At 39.3% G+C, this 23,485-nt stretch overlaps 1 protein-coding gene across 2 annotated transcripts in view; it reads right to left on the bottom strand.

Annotated features, from left to right (window-relative positions):
* The window catches only part of MFSD1 (major facilitator superfamily domain containing 1), a 28,679-nt gene extending 5,783 nt beyond the window's left edge, over positions 1-22,896 (bottom strand). The window contains exons 1-13 of one of the 2 annotated variants that reach the window (XM_030329867.2): positions 22,603-22,896; positions 20,288-20,340; positions 18,586-18,698; positions 16,641-16,683; positions 16,266-16,333; positions 14,374-14,482; positions 8,908-9,010; positions 6,609-6,707; positions 6,048-6,159; positions 4,151-4,207; positions 3,662-3,818; positions 2,147-2,244; positions 1,437-1,549 (exon numbers count right to left, since the gene is read on the bottom strand). In XM_030329867.2, coding sequence (XP_030185727.1) covers positions 1,437-1,549; positions 2,147-2,244; positions 3,662-3,818; positions 4,151-4,207; positions 6,048-6,159; positions 6,609-6,707; positions 8,908-9,010; positions 14,374-14,482; positions 16,266-16,333; positions 16,641-16,683; positions 18,586-18,698; positions 20,288-20,340; positions 22,603-22,774 — 1,297 coding nt within the window. In that variant the 5' untranslated portion in view covers positions 22,775-22,896. The remainder of the gene's footprint in view (positions 1-1,436; positions 1,550-2,146; positions 2,245-3,661; positions 3,819-4,150; positions 4,208-6,047; positions 6,160-6,608; positions 6,708-8,907; positions 9,011-14,373; positions 14,483-16,265; positions 16,334-16,640; positions 16,684-18,585; positions 18,699-20,287; positions 20,341-22,602) is intronic. The other variant, XM_030329868.1, reaches the window with a different exon arrangement.
* Between the last annotated feature and the right edge of the window lie 589 nt (positions 22,897-23,485).

Here is a 23,485-nt window from a genome sequence, read left to right as displayed (position 1 = left end):
ACTTGGCTTTTTACCTTAACAGGTGAGGCACACTTAGTTTACTTTAAGTTAATATGGCAACAAAAACATTTTTAAATGGCATGGTGTCAGGTTTGAGAATCAAATATATGTGGAATTGTGGACTGAAATTAAACCACATGTTGCAGCATCAAAAACAGACAAAAATACTTTCATTACCTAGTTGTGAATTCTGTATCATCTACTTTTTAAAAACAAATAATACATTTTTAAAATATGATGTGCTTACTCTAAGAGTATGAGATAATATAATACAGTCACGCTTTGCATAACAATTATCTACAAATACCACATTTCAAGTATAAATTGTCTTTAATCCCTGTAAATGAGGTCTGATAAAAATCATCACTAGGGTTTGCCAATTAAACACATGTTAAAGCATAATGGATGGATAAAGAAGATGTGGTTTATATATACAATGGAATACTACTTGGCAATGAGAAAGAATGAAATCATGCCATTTGCAGTAATGTGGATGGAACTGGAGGGTGTTATGCTAAGTGAAGTAAGTCAGTCAGAAAAAGACAGATACCATATGTTTTCACTCATATGTGGATCTTGAGAAATTTAACAGTAGACCATGGCGGGGGGTGGTAAGGGGAAAAAAAAGTTACAATCAGAGAGGGAGGGAGGCAAACCATAAGAGACTCGTAAATACTGAGAACAAACTGAGCATTGATGGGGGTGGGGGAGAGGGGAAAGTGGGTGATGGGCATTGAGGAGGGCACCTGTTGGGATGAGCACTGGGTGTTGTATGGAAACCAATTTGACAATAAATTATATTAAAAAAAACAGAAATGTCATGATGAAAAAAATAAATAAAGCATAATAGACAACTTGGTATGTTATATAAGAACTTTTTTCAGGTAAATACAACTATATGTATGGTGAAGCCTACCACAGGAAAAATACTAGTTTATTTTTGTAGTTTTCAACAGTTTCCTAGTATTTCCTATTTTTAACGAATAAATCATTACAGGTAAAAATTAAATTATAAGACTAAGAATAAAAGCAATTAAAAGCTGCCTAATGAATAAACCATGAGCACTCACACCTAAATCATACCAAATTCTATACATTCACACCAGGAACATACCTGGCACCCTTTAAATGGTTCCACTTCAAAGAGGATAATGTTTCCTAAAAACTGTATTTAAAACAGAATATGAAGCCAATTCCACTACTACTTTTAAAAATAGGCATCTCCTTAAATGCTTGGGAATCCTCATAGAACTAGAAAACCACTGGCTGGAAAACTTCAATGTACAGACTAAGAAATAGGCAAATCTGAGAGGTACATATTAGGGATTTGGTTTAAAAGAGGGAAAATGAGAACAAGAACAACAAAAACCTAAAAGTATAAATAAAACATTCTGCTACACTTTATAAGAAACTAAATGTTGCCACATCACACTTACAAGAAACACAGGCAATGAAGAAAACTTCTAAAAACAAATATCCCCGAGTATCCAATATCATGCCAGCAATAATGGAAATGATCGCCAACCCAAGATTCTGAATGGACTGCATGCTACAATTCAAGAAATATAAAAACACATTTCAATTTAGAAAGTCTTCACACACAGAATAACAATTCACTTTAAACATTAGTATCTATAAACGACATACTATTAGTGTCAAAAGATGTTTTCAACCAGGAACGACCTGATTAGAATTGTTTTTTATCCCATGACTGTTTCTGCTACTAGATGTTATGCTCAAAGGTAAGGGAGCCTGTCTTATTAAGTGAAGTATGAACTTAATACTTCCCTGCTGAATGAAAGAAAGAGCTAAGTGAATACCAACACGGGTGCAGTTTCCCCCTTCTGCTTTTTGGGCCAGAGACCAGGCCTCAATTTCTCACTCAGAAGGCCTCAGATAAACAGGCAGCCAATGTCAATGTCAGAAATCACTTCTAATGGGTTAGCTTAACTCCAGCTTTCTTGTGGAGGCTTGGAGCATTTCTGTTGCCACAATATCACCCATAGATTAAACCAACTTCTCCAGTGATTTCCAGGTTCAGAGCTGTCCCAGAAGCCTGAAGGTGACTGGATTCAGGAGACGTAGAGTTTTACACGATAATTAAATTGATACAGCAGAGAGAGACATTATGGTGCCAAACACTTACAAGCCATATGCGGTTCCTAGCTGATGTTCAGGAACTACAAACGCCACCATTGGCCACAATGCACAGGCAAGTAACGAATAGGAGATTCCCAGGAGACACTGTAGAAAGCAATACCAAAAAGGAAAAAAGCTTAACATTAACCAAAAGGTGATTTTCCTTTGATGCAGATTAGCTAGAGTGACTTAAGAGCAAATATATAAACATTCATACAAAATTTATTGCAATTATGCTAAAATTCACATTTGATACACACACACACACACACACACACACATAGTCTTAACCATTTTATATTACATACCTATGTAACTGACTGGGCCCAGAGTACAATTAAGGAGTAAATAAGAAAATAAAGGTAAATTGCAAAAAATTATTACCAATGTTTCAGGCAAGCTAATTTTCCAGTACTGATTAATTATAAATTAAGCAATCAAGGCAACATCACACCAACAATCCATTATCTTACCTCTGGGTAACCAACACCTAACTGAACGGCATGGCAGAGAACTATCTATCACCTAATGCAGACTTTTCTTTAGTTAAAAAGAAACCTTATGATTTAAGTTTAAATAAGATCATCTAAACCTATCATACTGGCAAAGATTAAAACATGGCCAGCACCCAACATGGCTAGGATACTAAAAAACACACACATTTGTGTATTATTGGTAAAGCTATAAATGGGTAAAAACTTTTTAGATAAGTTTCATGATGACTATCAAGATGTCACATGCACAAATCCTCTGTTACAGCATTTCAACTTCCAAGAATCTGTCCTATGGAAATCTCACTAAGAGTGCAAACATATACACTCAATAAGCCTGTGGTCTTTAAAATGACATTCTGGGGTGCGTGGGTGGCTCAGTTGGTTAAGTGTCCAACTTCAGCTCAGGTCATGATCTCACAGTTCATGGGTTCAAGCTCCGCATCGGGCTCTGTGCTGACAGCTCAGAGCCTGGAGCCTGCTTCGGATTCTGTGTCTCCCTCTCTCTCTGCCCCTCCTATGCTCATGCTCTGTCTCTGTCTCTCAATAATAAATAAAAGTTAAAAAAAAAAAGTTTTAAAATGACATTCTAAAGAACAATAACAAAAATCTGATGAATTCGTTGTCACTTTTTAACCTTCTAGGAGTTAAAGACAAAAGAATGCAAAATCATGAATCCTGGGCTGATAGGTTTTTTGTATGTTTCTTTGTTTTTTTGCCACCTATGATGAAAGTACAGAAAAATAAATGAAACTAATACGCATTTTGGCTTTTATAAGACTACTTTATTTCAAATTCGATTTCAGCATTGAGATTACTGTTAAATAAGCCAAATAAATTAAAAATACCTTATGCATTAACAATTAATATTTACTTTAAAAATAGTTATTTTGTAGAAATTAAAATCAAGGCATGTTTTTTCTCACTGTCACAAGCTCTGCCATCAGAAGAGCTGAGTGTGGCTCCGGACCTGCACTCTACAGAGTCTTCCCTAAAGCCCTGATCCCCACAAACATCAACAATGATATTACCATAGCAATCCAAGGATTCCACAGCGTGAAGGCCAGCAAGATGTGGGCAGCAAGAGTGGTAACCACTGCACATAAAACCCAGATGATGTTCTTCCCTGTTTTATCCACCAGGAGCCCAAATATTGGGGACATCGGAGCTGATATGACATACACAATACTGTCCAGAGAATATAAAAGATATTTAATGAAATATATCACATCCAGAAAGTCCCTAAAATCACTAGACAAAGCAAATCCTAGCTCATTTTATTTAGCATTCTTCTAAAATGGTCATCAACAAACAGAAATTTAAAGATATAAAGGGTGGTCCAAGATTTCTTTGGTTTTCCATTAATGCAAAGATGGCCTCTCAGGATCAAGTACCAATATAATCTTGGTTTCCCACTATGGATGTTAAGTCGCATGTCTTTTTTATCTATTAGGACATTTGGTTATAATTATAGACCCACACTAAACACACAATAAGCACTTACAGAATTAATGAAATACCTGTTAACAGCACTTGCTGCCTGGGGAGAAAATCCAAATTTCTCTGTAAAGAAAACTCTAAAATAAAAGAGAGAGAGAGAGAGAAATAAGCACTTTAGAGTGAACTATTGTTTATAATTAAACTAAATAAAAACTCAAGTTTAGTCAACTTTTCCTTCTTTTTTTTAAATTTTTTTTTAAATTTTTTTTTTAAATTTTTTTTAACGTTTATTTATTTTTTTTTTCAACGTTTATTTATATATATATTTTTTTTTTTTGGGGACAGAGAGAGACAGAGCATGAATGGGGGAGGGGCAGAGAGAGAGGGAGACACAGAATCGGGAACAGGCTCCAGGCTCTGAGCCATCAGCCCAGAGCCCGACGCGGGGCTCGAACTCACGGACCGTGAGATCGTGACCTGGCTGAAGTCGGACGCTTAACCGACTGCGCCACCCAGGCGCCCCTAACGTTTATTTATTTTTGAGACAGAGAGAGACAGAGCATGAACAGGGGAGGGGCAGAGAGAGAGGGAGACACAGAATCTGAAACAGGCTCCAAGCTCTGAGCTGTCAGCACAGAGCCCAACGCAGGGTTCAAACTCACAGACCGTGAGATCATGACCTGAGCCGAAGTTGGACGCTTAACCGACCGAGCCACCCAAGTGCCCCAACTTTTCCTTCTTGATACTACTTTCCCATCTTATTTAACATTCATCTTCAAGCAACTGGAGCTAAAGCTTTAGTATTTATATAAATACTTCACTAACTAAATAAAATATATTGATGTCAATTTTTTTCATTTTATTTTATTTACTTCCTTTTTTTAAGTGTATTTATTTATTTTGAGAGAGAGAGAGAACCAGTGGAGGAGGGGCAGAGAAAGAGGGGGAGACAGAGGATCTGAAGCAGGTTCTGTGCTCACAGTAGAGAACTCACGAACTGAGAGATCATGATCTGAGCAGAAGTCAGATACTTAACTGACTGAGCCACACAGGCGCTCCATTTTGTTTTCATTATTTTTATTTGAAAAAATGTTTTTAATGTTTATTTTATTTTTGAGAGAGAGAGACAGAGCATGAGCTGGGGAGGGGCAGGAGAGAGAGAGACACATAATCCGAAGCAGGCTCCAGGCTCTGAGCTGTCAGCACAGAGCCCAGTGCAGGGCTCAAACCCACAGACTGGGAGATCATGACCTGAGCAGGAGTCGGACGCTTAACCAACTGAGCCACGCAGGCGCCCCCAATTTTTTTCATTTTAAAAATACAGCAAACAGTACACATACGTTTTCAGAAAATCAACTGTATTACTACATGATATTAAGAGTGCTTCTTTCCCTTAAAGTAGGACCGGATAGGTTCTTTGCAAAATAATGTATGTGACTTTGTGTCAAAGTCACAGACAGTCTCAATTTAAAGGTTCTGATTACAAAGACACTCAGTACATATACACTCATACACTGCTCTGTTTAAGCAGCTGCCAATGGAAAGGGAGAGGCAGGTGACAGAGCAAAAAAGAATGATTTTGAACCCTGACATAATTATAATCCTAGCAAATGGAAATGTGCCCAGGCACAATGAGCCAAAGTACTGTTTCCATTTTCAAGAAAAAGCTTCCAAACAAAGGAATAAAGAGGAAATAAAAAAGAATGCTAGTCCAATATAAAGCATTAAAATAAAGCTGTATTATGAATCAAAAACTATTATTAGGTATTTCATCAAAAAAAATAATTAAAACTATTCAGCCAAATACTAAATCTTAAAGCGAAGAAAATCAGTTGTATGCCAGGATGTAAAACAATTCCTGTGTAAATATAAACTGTAACTGGAAAAGCAAGATTCATAGCTAAAAAAATTACATTTATGTGATTAAATTCTCATTATAATTTAGCCAACAAAAATGGAATCCTAGAGAATACTCACTTCCCAAGTCCAATGAAAGGGAAGACTGCCACGTAATAGCAGACACAGATGATAAATATCAGCCACAGGGGTAAGGAGAAGTCCTTCACATCAGTTAACTTAATAACTTCACCTTAAAAAGAAAGGGAAGAAACTATCAGCATAATTTTGCATATCTAGGTCAAGATTATTTTTCTTTTATCATGTGATAAACCTTTACCATTCAGTTTACAAAATACTTTTCTCAGTAAATTACTGGAACATAGTTTCTGGGAAAACTTAAAAAGACATTAGAAAAAGCAAAATCTAAGATTAGTGTCTACTTTCCTGCTCCCCTTCAAGAACACTCATCATTTTGCATTTAAATACAAGAATGTAAATGCTGTCAATGCTTAAGGGGAAAAAAAATGTACCCCAAAATTTAGACAAGTAGAAATAGGTTGGGAAATAAAAGATTAAAAAAAAAACACATGTATTAAGCCTCACTGGGATATAACACTACATTAGGAACTTATCTCATTGTAAATTATCCTCAAAGGTCTGCAATTCCCAAAGCCCCACTTTTCTTGTGTTTAGACCTACCTGTTTTTCCTTGTTCTTTATGAAGGATTCGTTCTGCTCTCTGATCCAAGTAAGCGAGAACCAAGGCACAGATTAGTGAAAGAACACATGTTATACCTCCTATAATAGAAAAAATTTTTTAAAAGAAAGACGTTTTTATTTTTTTTTTTAATTTTTTTTTCAATGTTTATTTATTTTTGGGACAGAGAGAGACAGAGCATGAACGGGGAGGGGCAGAGAGAAAGGGAGACACAGAATCAGAAACAGGCTCCAGGCTCCGAGCCATCAGCCCAGAGCCTGACGCGGGGCTCGAACTCACGGATCGCGAGATCGTGACCTGGCTGAAGTCGGACGCTTAACCGACTGCGCCACCCAGGCGCCCCAAGAAAGACGTTTTTAAAAGAGAATCAGACTGAAGGTTCCCAAGAGGCAGCACCTTACCTAACAGCAGAAAACTTAGCAACTAAAAGGGATAGCATCTAGACACATACAAGAAAATCCTACAAGTACTAAATCAGGACAAAAGAAAAGGAATAGCCTGTGGTAAGAACTCAACAAACAACAGTCACTCTTACTAATATTATTTCCCAATAGAAGGTTAGAGACTTGAAGGAAAAGCCTAGAACATACTAGTCTAGGGTTATAAAGCAGAATACAGACTTAACAAAGTGGATGACCAACTAGCAAATCAGTACTAATTCTTAACTCAGTCTAAGCACTGATTATTGACAGATGCCAGAGGGAAAAAATTATAAAAGCAAAGTCTGATTCTGTGATCATCTCATCTTCCTCTAGATTCCTTCCCAAGTCTGTAACCCTTGATCCTACCTACCCTCTGGCAGCCCAAAGGGCCCACCCTCCCCACAGCACAGTTCACCCAGGCTCTCTTTCCTTTGCATACTCAGCATCACTAGCTAATGCTAATCTTATATTATTTAAGCAAATCAGGATAAAGAGTGAATAAAGTTTATACTTCTCAAGATTTTTAAAAAGATCAGTAAAATAAATGAATCTTTAATTTCATAATGTGGTCTAGCTGAAAATTGCTAAAATGAGAGTCAGTAGACATGGGTTCTACTTCTGCCACTAACAAGCTGAATGATCTTCAACACAGAACTTAATCTCTCAGAGCTTCAACTTCTATTTGTAAAATCAGAGGCTTTGACTTGATGGCACTGATCTTTTCTGGCTTAAAATTTTTTAAAATTCTCATATTCTCCATTGTGGAGAGGACTAGAAGGAATCCTAAAGAGCATCTGAGAGTAAAAAAGAAGTTTTATTCTTTTTATTTTTATTTATTTATTTATTTTTTAAATATATGAAATTTATTGTCAAATTGGTTTCCATACAACGCCCAGTGCTCATACCAAAAAATGCCCTCTTCAACACCCATCACCCACCCTCCCCTCCCTCCCACCCCCCATCAAAAAAAGAAGTTTTAAATAAAGCATGGGATTTGGGAATGCAGGGAGGAAAAGAGGAATCCCTAGGTATAAGCTGCATGTCCAAGATTTCCTCTCCAATGCCCTCTTTCTACCAAGCTATTATCAAGGAATTATAAGGAATAAAAGATGGTACAGAATGTTCACCTCACCATCCCACAAGTCTCTGTAGGGCTCTGAAAGTGGACCTCTTACCCATCACTGGGCTCAGTTACAAAAATCTGCTGCTCAGAGAAAAAGCGCAGGTGGTAACTCCAGAAGGCCTCATGTTTCCCAGTGACCCACCAAGCAACCAGCATAACCCAAGCCTTAGTTAACGGAACTTAGGGTCAGAAGGGACCTACACAGCTTTGGTCAAACACTTGCAATTTTACAGAAAAGAAAGCTGAGACACAAAATTTAACTTCCTTGTCCAAGATGACAGAACTAGTTACAGGCAGGACTAGAACCCAGACTCCTGACTCCCAACTTAGTGGACTTCCCACCATATGATATTACCTCTGACTTCTATAAAATCTTAGCTCTATGGGTATACAATTGAATTCGATCAAAAGGAAATAATTATCTCTCTACTACAGACTAGTAACACCTTACAAGTATAAAGTCTCTGTTTTCAGAGTTTTCAGACACACTCTCTTATTTGCTCAGCATGACAACACTAAAGTAGACAAGGTGGGACAAGATCCTCCATTTTAAGTAAATGGAAAGGGTGAAGGATTCACTATTTCTAATTAGGTCCAAGAACCAGGGAACTGTTCAGGTAAAACTATAACCAAAGTGGCCTATCCCTGACTCCAGTGTTCTTCCCTCTCTGCCACTGTACTTCCTATGACATGCTTTCAGAAAAGACAAAACGTGGGACATCAGGATCCACTCACCAATCAGAAGTGTGACCCCAAGGGCTGTGTGACCAGCAGAACCCAACGAAGCTTCAACCTTAGAATACAGCCATCCCATGAGGTTCATGTTTACTGTACTTCCCTGAAAGAAAAGGAAAAAATACGTAATTTTCACTTGTATATACTCTGCCTTGTTCCAAAAGGATGTGAGGTGGCTAGGAGAAACAGATAAAACAGGATTCAGATTAAATAAGAGATAGATTTTTTTTTAAACACTACTAGGAAAAAACTAACAAACTAAGATAAAGCCACAGATAAGATTACTGCACACAAAAAAAGGCCAGTTTATAGAAAATGCTAGTATGGAAAACAACACAATGCTAGAATTTCCTAGCAGCCAAGGCAAAAATGAAACACAATGAGTGACAAAATTCATATGGTACCTATGAATAAAATAAACTTTAGCTCAGAAAAAGCACAGCTTTTACTGATACTGACATCTAAAAAAAAAAAAATCATCCTGTCCATAAGAAGACAGTAAAGGTTACAGAAATACAAAAATATAGAAAATATCATCTTCATTCACTTCTTCATTCAGCAATCACTGGGCCCTGATTGAACCAGTCACTACTCTAGATATTGCAAATATAATAAAGAATAAAACAGAAAAATCTCCAGCTCTCATAAAGCTTAGACTTCAGTGGGGTAGAAGAGGAAAATATGAAGTATATTAAATTGTGAAAAGTACTTCTAAAAATAAGGAAAAAATACAGCAGGGAAGGAGAACAGAAATCTCACTGAGTAAAACTTGAGTTTTTTTTTTTTCCTTTGAGTAAAAACTTGAAGGAAGCTAGCTATCAGGTGAACTGGGAGGGACAGCACATTCAGGCAGAAGGAATAGCCAGTAAGTGCACATGGCATGCTCAAGGAACAGTAGGAAGGGCAGAGACTGGAACAGTGTAAGTGAACAAGAAAGAAAATGAGATGAGATCCCTGGAGAGGAAATGGTGGGGAGACAGGCTATAGGTTATAATATGGACTTTTGGCTTTTATTCTGTGTGAGATGGGAAGCCACCGGGGTTTTGAGTAGAGAAGTGGCAGGATTCCATACGTTTTAACAGACTGGCCCTGGCTGCTGTATTCAAAAGAGACTACAAGGGGTGATGAAGGCAGAAGTAAGGACAGGCATTAGAGGGCTAGTGCAATAATCCAGAATGGAGATGAAGGGTCTTGGGACTAGGATGTCTAGCAGTGGGTATCATAAGAAGTGGTCAGAAAATAGATGAATTTTGATGGTAAAGCTATTCGGGTTTGCTATTGGAAAATGTGTGTTGAAGGGCAAGGAGTAATTTAATATAATATCTAAGGTTTTGACTGAGCAACTGGAAGAAAAGAGTTGCTCATAACTGAGGATGAGAAAACTACAGCATAAGCTGGTTTGGGGGATAACTGGTAGAAAAGCAACAGCTGGGTTTGGCCATGTCAGGTCTGACATGCCTACTAGATATCTAAATGGAAATGTCAAGTAGGAAGTTGCATATAGGGGTGTGGAATTCAGGGGAAAGACCTGGACAAGTGATATAAATTCAGGAGCAAAGACATGCTATTTAAAAGTTCAAAACTAGGCCAACCATAAGAGACTCTTAAATACAGAGAATAAACTGAGGGTTGATGGAGGGGTGGGAGAGAGGGGAAAATGGGTGATGGGTACTGAGGAGGGCACTTGTTGGGATGAGCACTGAGTATTGTATGTAAGTGATGAATTACAGGAATCTACCCCCAAAACCAAGAGCACACTGTACACACTGTATGTTAGCCAATTTGACAGATTATATTAAAAATAATAATAAATAAATAAAATGGTAAATAAATGCTATTGTTTGTATTTAAAAAAAAAAAAGTTCAAAACTAGATAAGATCACCAAGGAGAGGTCAAAAGAAAAGAAAACATGTCCAATAACCACGCCCTGGGGCACTCCCACATTTACAAGTTGAGAAGACTGAGATGGAACCAGCAAAACATGCAGGAGTAGATATAAAGGCAAGAGGGAAACTATGCAGTGTCCTGGAACCCAAGAGAAGAAATCAAGGTAAGGGGAATGTTAACTGTTTTAAATGCTGTTAATAGGTCAGACACTGAAGACAGAGAAATGAATATGTCCTCAACAATATTCTCACAGCAAATACAATAGCAAATTTCATATGGCTATTCATTTCTTTTTAATTTTTTTAAAGTTTATTTATCTTGGGGGGGGGGGCAAGGCACAAGCGGGGAAGGGGCAGAGAGGGAGAGAGAAAACCCCAAGTAGGGTTCGTTCTGTCAGCACAGAGCCCCACATAGGGCTCAAACTCACAAACTGAGAGACCCAAGATCAAGATAGGATGCTCACCCAGGTGCCCTACACATGGCTACTTCTTACAGAATGCTAGCTTATGGCATTACTCAAATGAGCAACAACGTATAAATGGGGCATGGGTATAAAACTGGAAACTTTCCTAGAATTATAGTAGAAAATAAAAGCTTCTCAAAAATAGGGATGTCACCTTAATAATCCTTTAATTCTAAAATGCTTAACACGACATGGCTTAGCAAGTACTCAATAAATATTTGTTGAAATAATGAGTTTAAAAGTAACACATTACAAATGAACATCAAAAGGGTGCTGGACTCCCAACCCCCAGTAAGAGATAAATAATAAAAACAAAAAGTCCACGGCCTGAAGGTGTAATGGTAACAGATCAAGTGTCCAAAACCAGACAAACTCAGCTCAGGCTACAGAAAAGGAGAAGTAAAGCCAGAACCTCTCTGACCATTCTGAATATGCACAAGGACAAGAGAAGTGCAAAAACACCAAAACTCCATCTACCCCAACAGCTCTGTAATCGAATCCTTTGGTCTCATGCATCTCACAAGGACCCTAAGTGCAGAAATCAGGTCAAAGCTGAGCCATTCTGGCTGAAGAAGAGGTGGCTGCTTGAGGTCTGGCTTGCTCCACCTCTTCCTCAGGTCCTACCATTACTCCAATAACCCCCACCCTGCATCCTAGAAGCCCCTGAGATTCCTATCTAGAAACTGGGGGCTCCTCAGAATGCAGCTGGGAAAAGACTGCAGCTGAGTGGACTGCACAGAAAAGAACCTGAAGATCACTAGTAATCACACTGGTATCACAAAGATTGCATCTCACATCCTTGACAAGTTATTAGACAACAAGACCCACAAACTGCCACAGACATGTCTTGACTTGCACAAGATACATAATGAAGTACTCAGAATATGCTTGTGGATATTGTCTAAATATGGGAAACCATACTAACTAAAATTACAAATTAAACTAATATTTAGGTGTTTCTAATCAATTTGATAAAATGACTTTTTAAAATTTTTTTAATGTTTTATTTATTTTTGAGAGTGGGAGCAGAGGAGGGACAGAGGGAGAGGAGAATAGAAGATCCGAAGCAGGCTCTGAGCTGAGAGCAGCAAGCCCGGTGAGAGGCTAGAACTCACAAATCCTGAGATCATGACCTGAGCCAAGGTCAGACGCTCAATCAACTGAGCCACCCAGACGCCCCTAAAATGACTTTTTTTAATGTAATAATAGTCTGTACTATCAAAGCTGTAATAAAAAGGATCCTTCCATATCCCATAAATGGGGATGTAAATATCGCTGGAAGGATAATATGAGAATATGTCCTAACAAACCCTAACAAATCCTCTAGACTCAATTTCATTCCTAGCAACCTAGTCTCAGGAAACAATCAGAGATGCAGGCAAGTTTTACGCAATGTCACACAACAACAGCACTGTTGATAGTGGTGAAAAATTAGAACTGCATGCACAAAATCACAAAAATGTTCTATAGATTACACATACGTGTCATATACTTCATATAATGAAGCAGTACATTGAAAACTTTTTGTATACTCGATTTCTTCTTTCCTAAGAATATATTACAAGCATTTTCATGCCATTTTTGGAACCTTGGTCTTTTGAACCTTGATTTTCAATGGCAAGGATTTTTTTAAAAACCTCCATTCATAGGAGTTTATGAGGGAAAAAAACCTAACAGGGTTTGGGACTGCCAAACACCTTATAGGTTGCACTAATAAAAGTATAAAGTTTCCCATCAAACCAAACCTGAAACACCACGAACATTTCCAGGTTTCAAATGCTGGGAAAAGTATGACCGCCTGCAGTAAGCCCAGGCAGGCGGGAGCACCATGGTCAGGGAGCTGAAACCCATGTCATGTGGCTTAGACAACCACAGGAAATGAGCACGTCTGACCAAGAACTTAAGAGCTGTCTTTACAAGAAAGGTCTGGTGCACAGTAGAGGAAATAAACATTAGCTGGAGGCCAAAAGTGGGAGCAATCAGAAAAAACTTGTGGAGGCAGATTTCATCTCTACATGAGATTGAACTTTATAAAGTTAACTGAAGTAGATAAGCTGCCCTATCATACAGCGAGCTTCCAATCACCAGAAATGTGCAAGGAGAGTCTGGATGACCATATGTGAAGACTTTCATAGCAGGGATGCCAAAGGTAGGCAAAGAAATTAGATAACAAAACCTGTAAGATCCCTCCCAATGCTCAGATTCTTTGAACTAATGAAAACAAAATTAGTCTTTTTACACTGTTTTCTAAGTGAAATAAGGTTAGAAATGCCTTAATTAAAGGAAGGTAAATGCTATACTGTAGTCTAGAGAAATACAGAAAAAATCAATACCTAATTTATCAAGCAAAAACATACTTCATCCTGTTATTTTTAAGAGATAACTACAGGGGCACCTGGGTGGCTCAGCTGATTAAGCATCGACTTCAGCTCAGATCATGATCTCGCAGTTTGTGAGTTTGAGCCCCCCGGTGGGCTCTGTGCTGACAGCTCAGAGCCTGGAGCCTACTTCGGATTCTGCGTCTCTGTCTCTCTCTGCCCCTCCGCTACTTGCACTCTATCTCTCTCTCAAAAATAAATAAACATTGGGGAGCCTGGGTGGCTCAGTCGGTTGAGCATCCAACTTCGGCTCAGGTCATGATCTCGAGGTCCGTGAGTTCGAGCCCCCGTCGGGCTCTGTGCTGACAGCTCGGAGCCTGGAGCCTGCTTCGGATTCTGTGTCTCCCTCTCTCTATGCCCCTCCCCCACTCATTCTATGTCTCTCTCTCTCTGTCAAAAATAAATAAACATTAAAAATTAATAAATAAACATTAAAAAAATTTTTAAGTTTTTTTTTTAATGTTTATTTTTGAGAGAGACAGAGCGTGAGTGCGGGGTGGGCAGACAGAGAGGGAGACACAGAATCCAAAGCAGGCTCCAAGCTCTGAGCTGTCAGTACAGAGCCCAACGTGGGGCTCAAACTCATGAACTGTGAGATCATGACACGGGCTGAAGTCGGATGCTTAATCGATTGAGCCACCCAAGTGCCCCTAAAAAAAATAAATAAATTTTTATGAGATAACGACAAGATTAAATCCCTTGCTTCGCATTTGGCTTCATTAGTTTGTCATACTTACAATTCTAGCCATGCTAAGTTGGAGTCCAAACACCAAGTTTAATTCTTTGCCTTTAAACCAACTCACAGCATATGTATTTTGGGCAACTGCTAAAGACTCCCCACCAATCCTAAAAATGAGGAAAGGAAGAAAAGTCACAGCTTTTACGGAAATACCACAATGAACAATCCAAGTTTAAATTTTTGACAACCCTGCTAATAAAAGATGGGATCTACGTTCCCACTCCTGAATCTAGGTGAGCTTGAGACGGCTTCATGCAACGTAATATGGTGGAAATGGTGCTGTGTTCTCAAAGGTGACATCTGCCTTTTCACTCATTCACACTTGGAGGCCCTGAACCACCTGGTGTGAAGTCCAACTACCCTCAGTACGCCATGCTATAAGAAAGCCAAGCCACACAGAGAGGCCACACTTAGGCACTCCATCCAGCAGTGCTAGTCTTCAGGTCATCCCAATGCCAGAACTAGACATATAAGTCAACAAGATTTCAGATGGTTCCAGCCCCCAACTTTACATGAATGTTTCGAGCTGAGGCTCCAGACATCAGGTGCATAGACAAGCCATCTATGCTGTATCCTGCCCAAATTCCTGATCCACAACGTTCACAAGCACATTGTAATTGCTGTATGACACTGGTAAATTTGGGGGAATGTGGTGTGCTGCAATAACAACCATGACCTGTAATAAAATATCTACCTATGTATACAAAATGTCTATGTGGGAAGAGTGGTTCATACTTTGTGGAAACACAAAAATTCATTTTTCAGGCCAATCGCTTCCATATTCGACATTTTCCTATTTCCTGGGTTTTAACTTTCCCTTCTGTAAGTTCTACATATTGACCACGCCCCCTCTAGGCTTTCAGTTAGGAGATTCTCCTCCATATCCTAATACTGAACCTTCCTCGCTCTGTCCTAATCCAAAATTTTCCCTCTCTCTTCTACTAATCCAAATCCTATACTGATGCCAAAACATACTTCATGTCTGAGGCCATTTCTGACCACATTTCCATCTCTGAATCCCTTTCTTTTTTTATATACATTTTTTTTCCTTCTCTCTCACTTAGAGCACTTTGTCTACATATGGAATTGCCACATTAGTCTACATGTCTCCAGTACTTCTAAAAGCTTTAAATAAGTTATGTCATTTGCATCCTCAGGGCAGGAAGCCCAAGGCTGGACTCAGAATGGAGTTACTGAACAGACACTGAAATTCATGAAGAATAATCAATCTATTGGTATTTTGCCCATTCAAGCCTCTTTAACAGGTTTCAAAAGGACCTGCACATTACCCACTAAGAAACAGCAAAATCACCAACCTACAAATTGATGCTCTATACTTTTCTAAATGAGGTTTAAATCAGTCTTCAATACAACAAAAAACAAAACACTCAGGAAAAATATCATTTCTAGAGAACTATTTAATATTCAAAGCCCAGAGTTAACAATGACCACTCAAAATTGTTGCTTAGTTTAAAGGAAAAGTAAAATAAACAGTCTTGTGTATATGTAGTTAGATTTCGAGTATTTGAGGTAATTCTCCAGAAGAGACAATAATAGATTTTTGTAAATCTTCAATAAATTGATAGGTGAACACTAAAACTATAATATATTAGAATGAATGAAATTATATATAACTGGGGCGCCTGGGTGGCACAGTCGGTTAAGCGTCCGACTTCAGCCAGGTCACGATCTCGCGGTCCGTGAGTTCGAGCCCCGCGTCAGGCTCTGGGCGGATGGCTCAGAGCCTGGAGCCTGTTTCCGATTCTGTGTCTCCCTCTCTCTCTGCCCCTCCCCCGTTCATGCTCTGTCTCTCTCTGTCCCAAAAACAAATAAACGTTAAAAAAAAAAAAAAAAATTAAAAAAAAAAAAAAGAAATTATATATAACTTACCCAAACACAAACCTTCCAAATTCCATCAGCCAAAAAGCATTAAATATTCCACCCAGAGCAAAAACTACCTATAACGCAGAATATAACGTAGAATCAATGAAAAAGTGAATTTCAAGTATTCAAGAGAAATAAGTAACTTACAATGAATAACAACTTCTATAATGGTTTTAATATCCCTTCTCAGTAAATACGTGAAATTTAGATATTAATGTTCCTCTAGCTCAAGGCTTAAAATGGACCATGTATTATGCCACATGAGCATTTCTGGACCCTGCTTAATTAAGCCAGGCATTCAATAAACACATTTTTGCTGGTAGAATTAGACAAGAAGTCACTGTTAAATAAATAATCAATGAATGTTTTGGATTTTCTTACCTGTCCAATGCAAACAAAGCAGCTAAAAATAATGGTGCCCCATCTGTTAGAGACAGAGAGAAAGAGAATGAATTAAGATATGTCACCAAGTCCTTCAGTAATAATTCACTTCAGTTTTCTTTACCCCCATACATTTCCTCCAAGGAAAGAAAAACAAAGTGCTGGCCTGCCTCTTAAGTCATCAGCTTTCCCAGCTAAATACTAATCTACAGAAATCTTGACTTCTAAGGAGATTCCAGAAGTTTTAGCAATGGCATATGTTAGTTTAAACCATTTTCATCTCTTAAACCAACAAAACTTGTTACATAATCTTTAAGAAGTTCCCAGGGTTCCCACTTAAAAATGGACATTCTTTACAAGTTACTATTAATAGTTTAGAATTTATTCCAAGATTAAGTAATTTTAAGTGGTTACAATTCCTGATAACTAAAACTATTTTTATTTTGTTTCCTGTTTGTGTTTTGTTTTGTTTTGTTCTTTTAGTACAGTTTGACCCAGTGTTATATGACTTTCAGGTATACAACACAGTGATTTCACAAGTTTATACATATGCTATGTTCACCACAAATATAGCTACCATCTGTCACCATACATCGCTATTACAATACCATTGCCTATATACCCTATGGTGTGCCTTTTATTCCTGTAACTTATTCCTTCCATATTTAGAAGCCTTTATCTCCCACTCCCTTTAAGCCATTGTGGCCAACCCTCCATCCCCCTCCCCTCTGGCAACTATCAGTTTGTTTTCTGTTTAGGTAAGATTTTGCTTTTTGTTTGTTTATTTATTTGTCAGTCTTTTTTTCTAGATTCCACGAGTGAAATCATATGGTATTTGTCCTTCTCTGTCTGATTTATTCCACTTAGTATAACTATTTTTAAAAGGACAAATATCAGCTAAGTTAATACAATTACAAATCGGCCTACTTACACATTCTACACTTTGAATATCTGATTAATGTTTCCCCAGAGCAATAAAACACCAGTATTATAACAGTCCCTAAAGATCCTATGAGGAAATCATACTTCTGAAACTCAAGTCCCTCTCAATCTACTGAATGTTCTCTAGCACTGGAAAACTTGCTATGGTCCCAATGCAATTCATGGTCCCTCATCAACCTTGACCAAGCAAAGTCTTCATCATAATAAGTAGAATCTGTCCCCCTGAAGTTTCATGCTAATTCCATCCCTTTACCAAGCAAAATAAATTTAATTTCTCCTTTATACTTAATCTTTCAAAATTTTTAAGTCCCCAAGTCTAAACACTTTTAGTCTCTTCAATCCTTTCCCATCAGATACGATTGGAAGATCCTTCATCATTTTCCACTCTGCCTCCTGAAAATATTCCCAGACTACATCCCCCTTAAAGTCTCCACTAACAATACATACATAATCCTAAGGATGAAAAGTGACGAAGCTTATTATGTTATTCCTTCCTCAACCACAGAAGTGGCCACAAAAATTTCAATGCCCAAAGGCAGAAAGAGAAAATATCATTGGGACTGGGAGAGGCAAATACTACGTATGAGCCAAATGCCATACATCTATCTCTTTCAATCTTCATAACCACCCTGTAAAGCAGGAATTACTACCCATACTTTACCAATGAAGAACCTAAAGCTCAGGAAGCCAGGACAGCTCACAATAAGAAGTTGAGCAAGTGGCAGCAATGGGATTCAGACCTTGGTTTGCCTGGTCCCAAGTGAGGACATAATTTACACTTTTAGATAACTGAGTTACCATATTCCATTAGCAGCATTACTAGTCCCAACCTTAACTGAAATACCAACAAAATTTCAAAAGTCAATTCAAGGGACATAAAAAAAAAAATCATAAAATCATAGTAGATACAGAATTTTATTCATTTCTTCCTAGAAATATTTTAACTAGTTCTGTGTTTTCCTAATAATATTTTACCCACAGGTGAGATGTTTTTCAAGCTTACCGTATTCCAAATACTCGGTCTATCAAAAAGCCGCCAAAAAAACACAAAACTACATTGGGCCAAGAATACCAGGCATACAGCAGCATGAATCTCGTGGTATTCACCTGCATATCCTATATGAAAAGAAAATAAAACTATTTTTTTCCAAACAGTTAAGTTTAGCAACAAATCAAAACATTATTTTTGTGTAGGGCAGGCGTTTCTTAATCATTCGTAGTCACTAACTGCTTTGAGAAGCTCATGTCTGCTACGGCCCCTGCCTCAGAAAAAATGGCCACACGTGGGCTCCCTGGGAAGTTCCTGGGTCCACATGCCTTTTCAGAGGCTTCATGGTGTCCAGGGTTAATTAGATCCCCCATTACTGGGACCACCTCCATCTGCATTTGCCTGTATCTTCTACACTCTTATTCCCATGATACTATCTGCATTGGTGCCCCCCACCAACACATGGAAAAAAATTATCTTAACCTATCCATACCCCTTCCAACTAACTCCTACCTTCTTTCCCTTTCATTCTAGAATGTGAGGGGCAAATCTATTTCTTCCTGTCCAAAGGCAGAAATCTAAATACACAAGAAAATAGGGGCTCCTGGGTGGCTCAGTCGGTTAAATGCCCGATTCTTGGTTTCAGCTCAGGTCATTATCTCAGTTTGTGAATTCGAGCCCCATATCAGGCTCTGTGCTGACAGCGTGGAGCTTGCTTGGGATTCTCTCTCTCCCCTTCTCTCTGCCCCTCCCCTGCTCTCCCTCTCTCAAAATAAATAAGTAAATTTAAAAAAATTAAATACACAAGAAAAGGAAAATATCAAATGTGTTTTTACAAAACCAGGCTAAAAACACTGACATGCAGAATCCTCTGCAATCAGCATCCACATTTAAAAAAATGAAAGAACCAGGCGCCTGGGTGGCTTGGTCGGTTAAGTGTCCGACTCTTCGTTTCAGCTGGAGTCATGATCCCACAGTTTGTGAGTTCCAGACCCACATCAGCCTCTGTGCTGACAGGGTGGAGCGTACTTGGGATTCTCTTTCTCCTTCTCTCTCTGCCCCTCCCCTGCTCTCTTTCTTTCTCAAAATAAATAAATTTTTTTAAAAATATACGAAAGAACAGGGGCACCTGGGTGGCTCAGTTGGCTAAGCATCCAACTTCAGCTCAGATCATGATCTCACAGCTCATGAGTTCCAGCCCCATGTCAGGCTCTGTGCTGACAGCTCAAAGCCTGGAGCCTGCTTCAGATTCTGTACCTCCCTCTCTCTCTCTCTGCCTCCCCCACTCTGTCTCTCTCTCTCTCAAAAATAAATATTAAAGAAAAAATTTTTTAAATTGAAGAACAATAACAAAGACATATTTAAGAAAGTAAAAAGTTATTGCTACCAAATCATTTGCCATTCAGATGATTATGCAACTGGAAAGTGAAATGCAAACAAAAATCTGCTAATACTTTTTTGCATTTCTATGGAAATAGCACTTAATTATTTATTTAAAGTATAAAACAATATCAAGCGACAAGTGCTATAAATGAAGTCTTTGTGGCCACTCATTCCAACTCAGGAACACTCCTTGCTACATATGGATTTGACTACAGATGTTAACATGGACTCAATGGACAATGTTTCAGACTAGGCAATCTGAGACCTGACCATGCCTCAACAAGTATACTCATTCCAAAGCCAAGGAAAGAAACGAGGTGAAAAGTCAACTTACCCGTTTGACTTGAGTCTGAAGAGCAGCAGGATTATCATAGCAAAAATAGCTGCCTAGAATAAAAAACAACAAATGTTTCATAGGTGATAATACTGCCCATACAGAAGTTTCAAGCTGCAAATACTACTCAAATGGTGATTTTCAATGTTTATATGAGGGGCTTAAGTATTAACACGGTGGACCACTTCCTTTCCACTAATATTTTTTAAGTTGTAGCCAAACAATGCAGAGAAAACATGCCAAAACATTTACAAATTACTTATGTGCATATATAGCAAATACTGGGACCTTAGATTAAGAAGTTAATCAACAACTAATTGTTCTTCCATTTTACTATTATCATGCTCCATGTCTATTTTTTTTAGCATTTTCAAGAAGCAGCTATATTTTCCATATTTAAAGCTACCAAAACACACACACAGTATCTAACAAACATCCTCAGCAGTTTCCTAATAATGCTACCTGAGTTCACCACTTACCATGAGAGCACAGGAATGGAGTTTAACTACTCTGTTTGTTTGAAGTAAGAATCTAACTCTGCAAACAGAATACCCAAGATCAAATAATTTAGTGAATACAGCACCAGGATTGAAGAAGAAACAGAGTTCTAAAAGATTAAATTAAAACATGATGATAATGTCTGTATGGATACGAAAGAAGTGTAGAGAGGTTTGATATACATGCACTCAGATTTAAAGTAATAACCTAGGGGCATCTGGATGGCTCAGTCGGTTAAGCATCCGACTCTTGATTTCAGCTCAGGTCATGATCTCATGGTTCTTGAGTTTAAGCACCGCACCCAGCTCTGTGCTAGTGGTGTGGAGCCTGCTTGGGATTCTCTCTCTCCCATCTTTCTCTCCCTACTTCTACCCCACTTTCTCTTTCAAAATAAATAAACTTAAAAAATAAAAATAAAGTAATATAACTAACAGATTTTTAATGGGATACAAGATAATACTGAGTTCACTTCTTCACTTTCTAGAAGTACACATTAGAAGCTACCAGTTCAGGGGCGCCTGGGTGGCGCAGTCGGTTAAGCGTCCGACTTCAGCCAGGTCACGATCTCACGGTCCGTGAGTTCGAGCCCCGCGTCAGGCTCTGGGCTGATGGCTCAGAGCCTGGAGCCTGTTTCCGATTCTGTGTCTCCCTCTCTCTCTGCCCCTCCCCCGTTCATGCTCTGTCTCTCTCTGTCCCAAAAAATAAATAAACGTTGAAAAAAAAAATTTAAAAAAAAAAAAAAGCTACCAGTTCAAAAGAAAGCAAATTATCAGTATACAGATATGAATCTGGCTTCTGAAACCAGGCAGTTAACCATAATTTACCAAAAATAATCTGTCTGCTTGAGTGGGGCAATTCTAAGTGTTTTGTATTGTTCTTCTTTTTGGTTTCTAAACCCAGTAAGTTGTGATTCCTGCTTTAACTGCGATAAAGGATACCAGTGTCATGCTTTAAAGCTTTGATGGGCATCATCCTTCCACAAAGTGTGGGGAGAGGGGTGAACAGAGTTACAAGGAAACTAAGGCCAAACCATCCTTCATGCCTGTTTACTATTCCAGCAGCAGCATTAAGCTATCCACCATAATAATGTTCTAAACCTGTCAATGACACCAGTTTTAGCCAATCCCTCCGCAAAACACATTCTTACTTCCGTACCAAGCTGACATTAGAATGCTACGGAATACATCAGTTGCTGGAATACAAGATGTTTTAAAAATTATCTTAAGAAACTGCTTTCAGAGTCTTCAGATTTCGTAACTGAAACCAAACACACACAAATCTACTCCAGTAGATTCACTAGTGGCAGAGCGGAAGAGTAACCACACATCTACTCACTGAAGCTATCACCCAGACACACTCCTACATGTTACCCAAAGACGGTGAGAAACAAACAATAGACTGCTAACGTATTATTTATTTAAAAGGCGGGTGGTGGGTGCTTACGGGTGGGTAAATCTTTTTGAATCCCTTCTTAACAAAAAGTATAACGACAGAAGCTTGGGCGACATAGGGATCCCTTCACATCAATGGCCCCAGGAGGCGAGCTGCTAGCCTCTGGGACTTCTTGCAAAGCAAAAGAGTGGGTCAAAACTCGCCCAGCTCAGTCCCCTGACTCCCACCAGCCAGATGCTGAAGAGCTGGCAACATCCACAGGCCTGAATTCGGTTGCGAACGGGGGGAGGGAGGGGCGCGAAAGGAAGCCAGAAGCTGCGCTGAGGCCGTGTGGCGGCTGTCAGCTCAGGGCGGATCTCCGGGCTCCGAGTGAAAATCGGAAATTTGTTGATTATCAGCCCCACCCTACCCAGCCAGAGGCTCACCGAAGCCTAGGAAGCACATCAGCAACAGCACCAAAAGCCGGTGCGCCAGGCGACTGGGGTCGCAAAGGGCCGGCAGCGCCCGGGGGACAGCGGGGATGGCCGAAGCACCTCCGCCAGCCTCACTGGGGCTGCCTTCCAGCAGCGCCCGCGCTTCCTCATCGTCCTCTCCCATGGAACCGGGGAAATATCGACGCTAGAGTGGTAACTCCGAGATAAAGCTCCGCGGTCAAAAGCCCAGTGAAGAATGTGCTCACTGCGATAGCTCACGTGACACCGCGGCAGGTCACGTGGAGCTACGCTCACGTGAGCCGCCCTGATCACATGGTGGGCAGAACTGGCCTGGTAGGAAACGAAGAGGTGGGGTTTTCGCCGCTCCTTTTCCCCGGGGGAGCTGTGTGAGGTGCTCAGCTCCGGCCTTCTACCACAGGCAGCGCTATCTTTTTGTTTCCTGCCCTGCTGTTGTTGCAGACTCTGCGCAGCTCCACCGGGAGATAGTGCGGGACTTGCATCCAGTTCGATGCCAGGCTCCTCCTGCGTGATCGGATGTGGGCTGGAGACACGAAAAGAGGAGCCGCGCTTCTCGCAGTATTGCTTTCCGCAGCCACTTTGGCTGCTCTTAATACTCACATACTTGATTGAGCACCTAATGATGTGCCGTGACATGCCAGGTACTGGGAATACAAAATGTAATGAGACAAGCTCTTGGACCTCAAGGTGTTTACGGTTTAGTTGGAGATAGTACCAAATACTGGTACTTTAAAAAACTAGAGGAATGGATGAATGTGATGAGAACAGTGGCTGAAATAAGCCCTGAATTTTGTTGAAATGCCCAGGAAGGGCATTTGGGAAAGGAGAACAGGTGCACAGTTTAACTAGTTTTGGA

Source organism: Lynx canadensis, chromosome C2 (assembly GCF_007474595.2).
Source record: "Lynx canadensis isolate LIC74 chromosome C2, mLynCan4.pri.v2, whole genome shotgun sequence".
NCBI lineage: Eukaryota > Metazoa > Chordata > Mammalia > Carnivora > Felidae > Lynx > Lynx canadensis.
The sequence above is the reverse complement of the archived record's forward strand: the minus strand, read 5'-3'. Positions and strand labels throughout refer to the sequence as shown.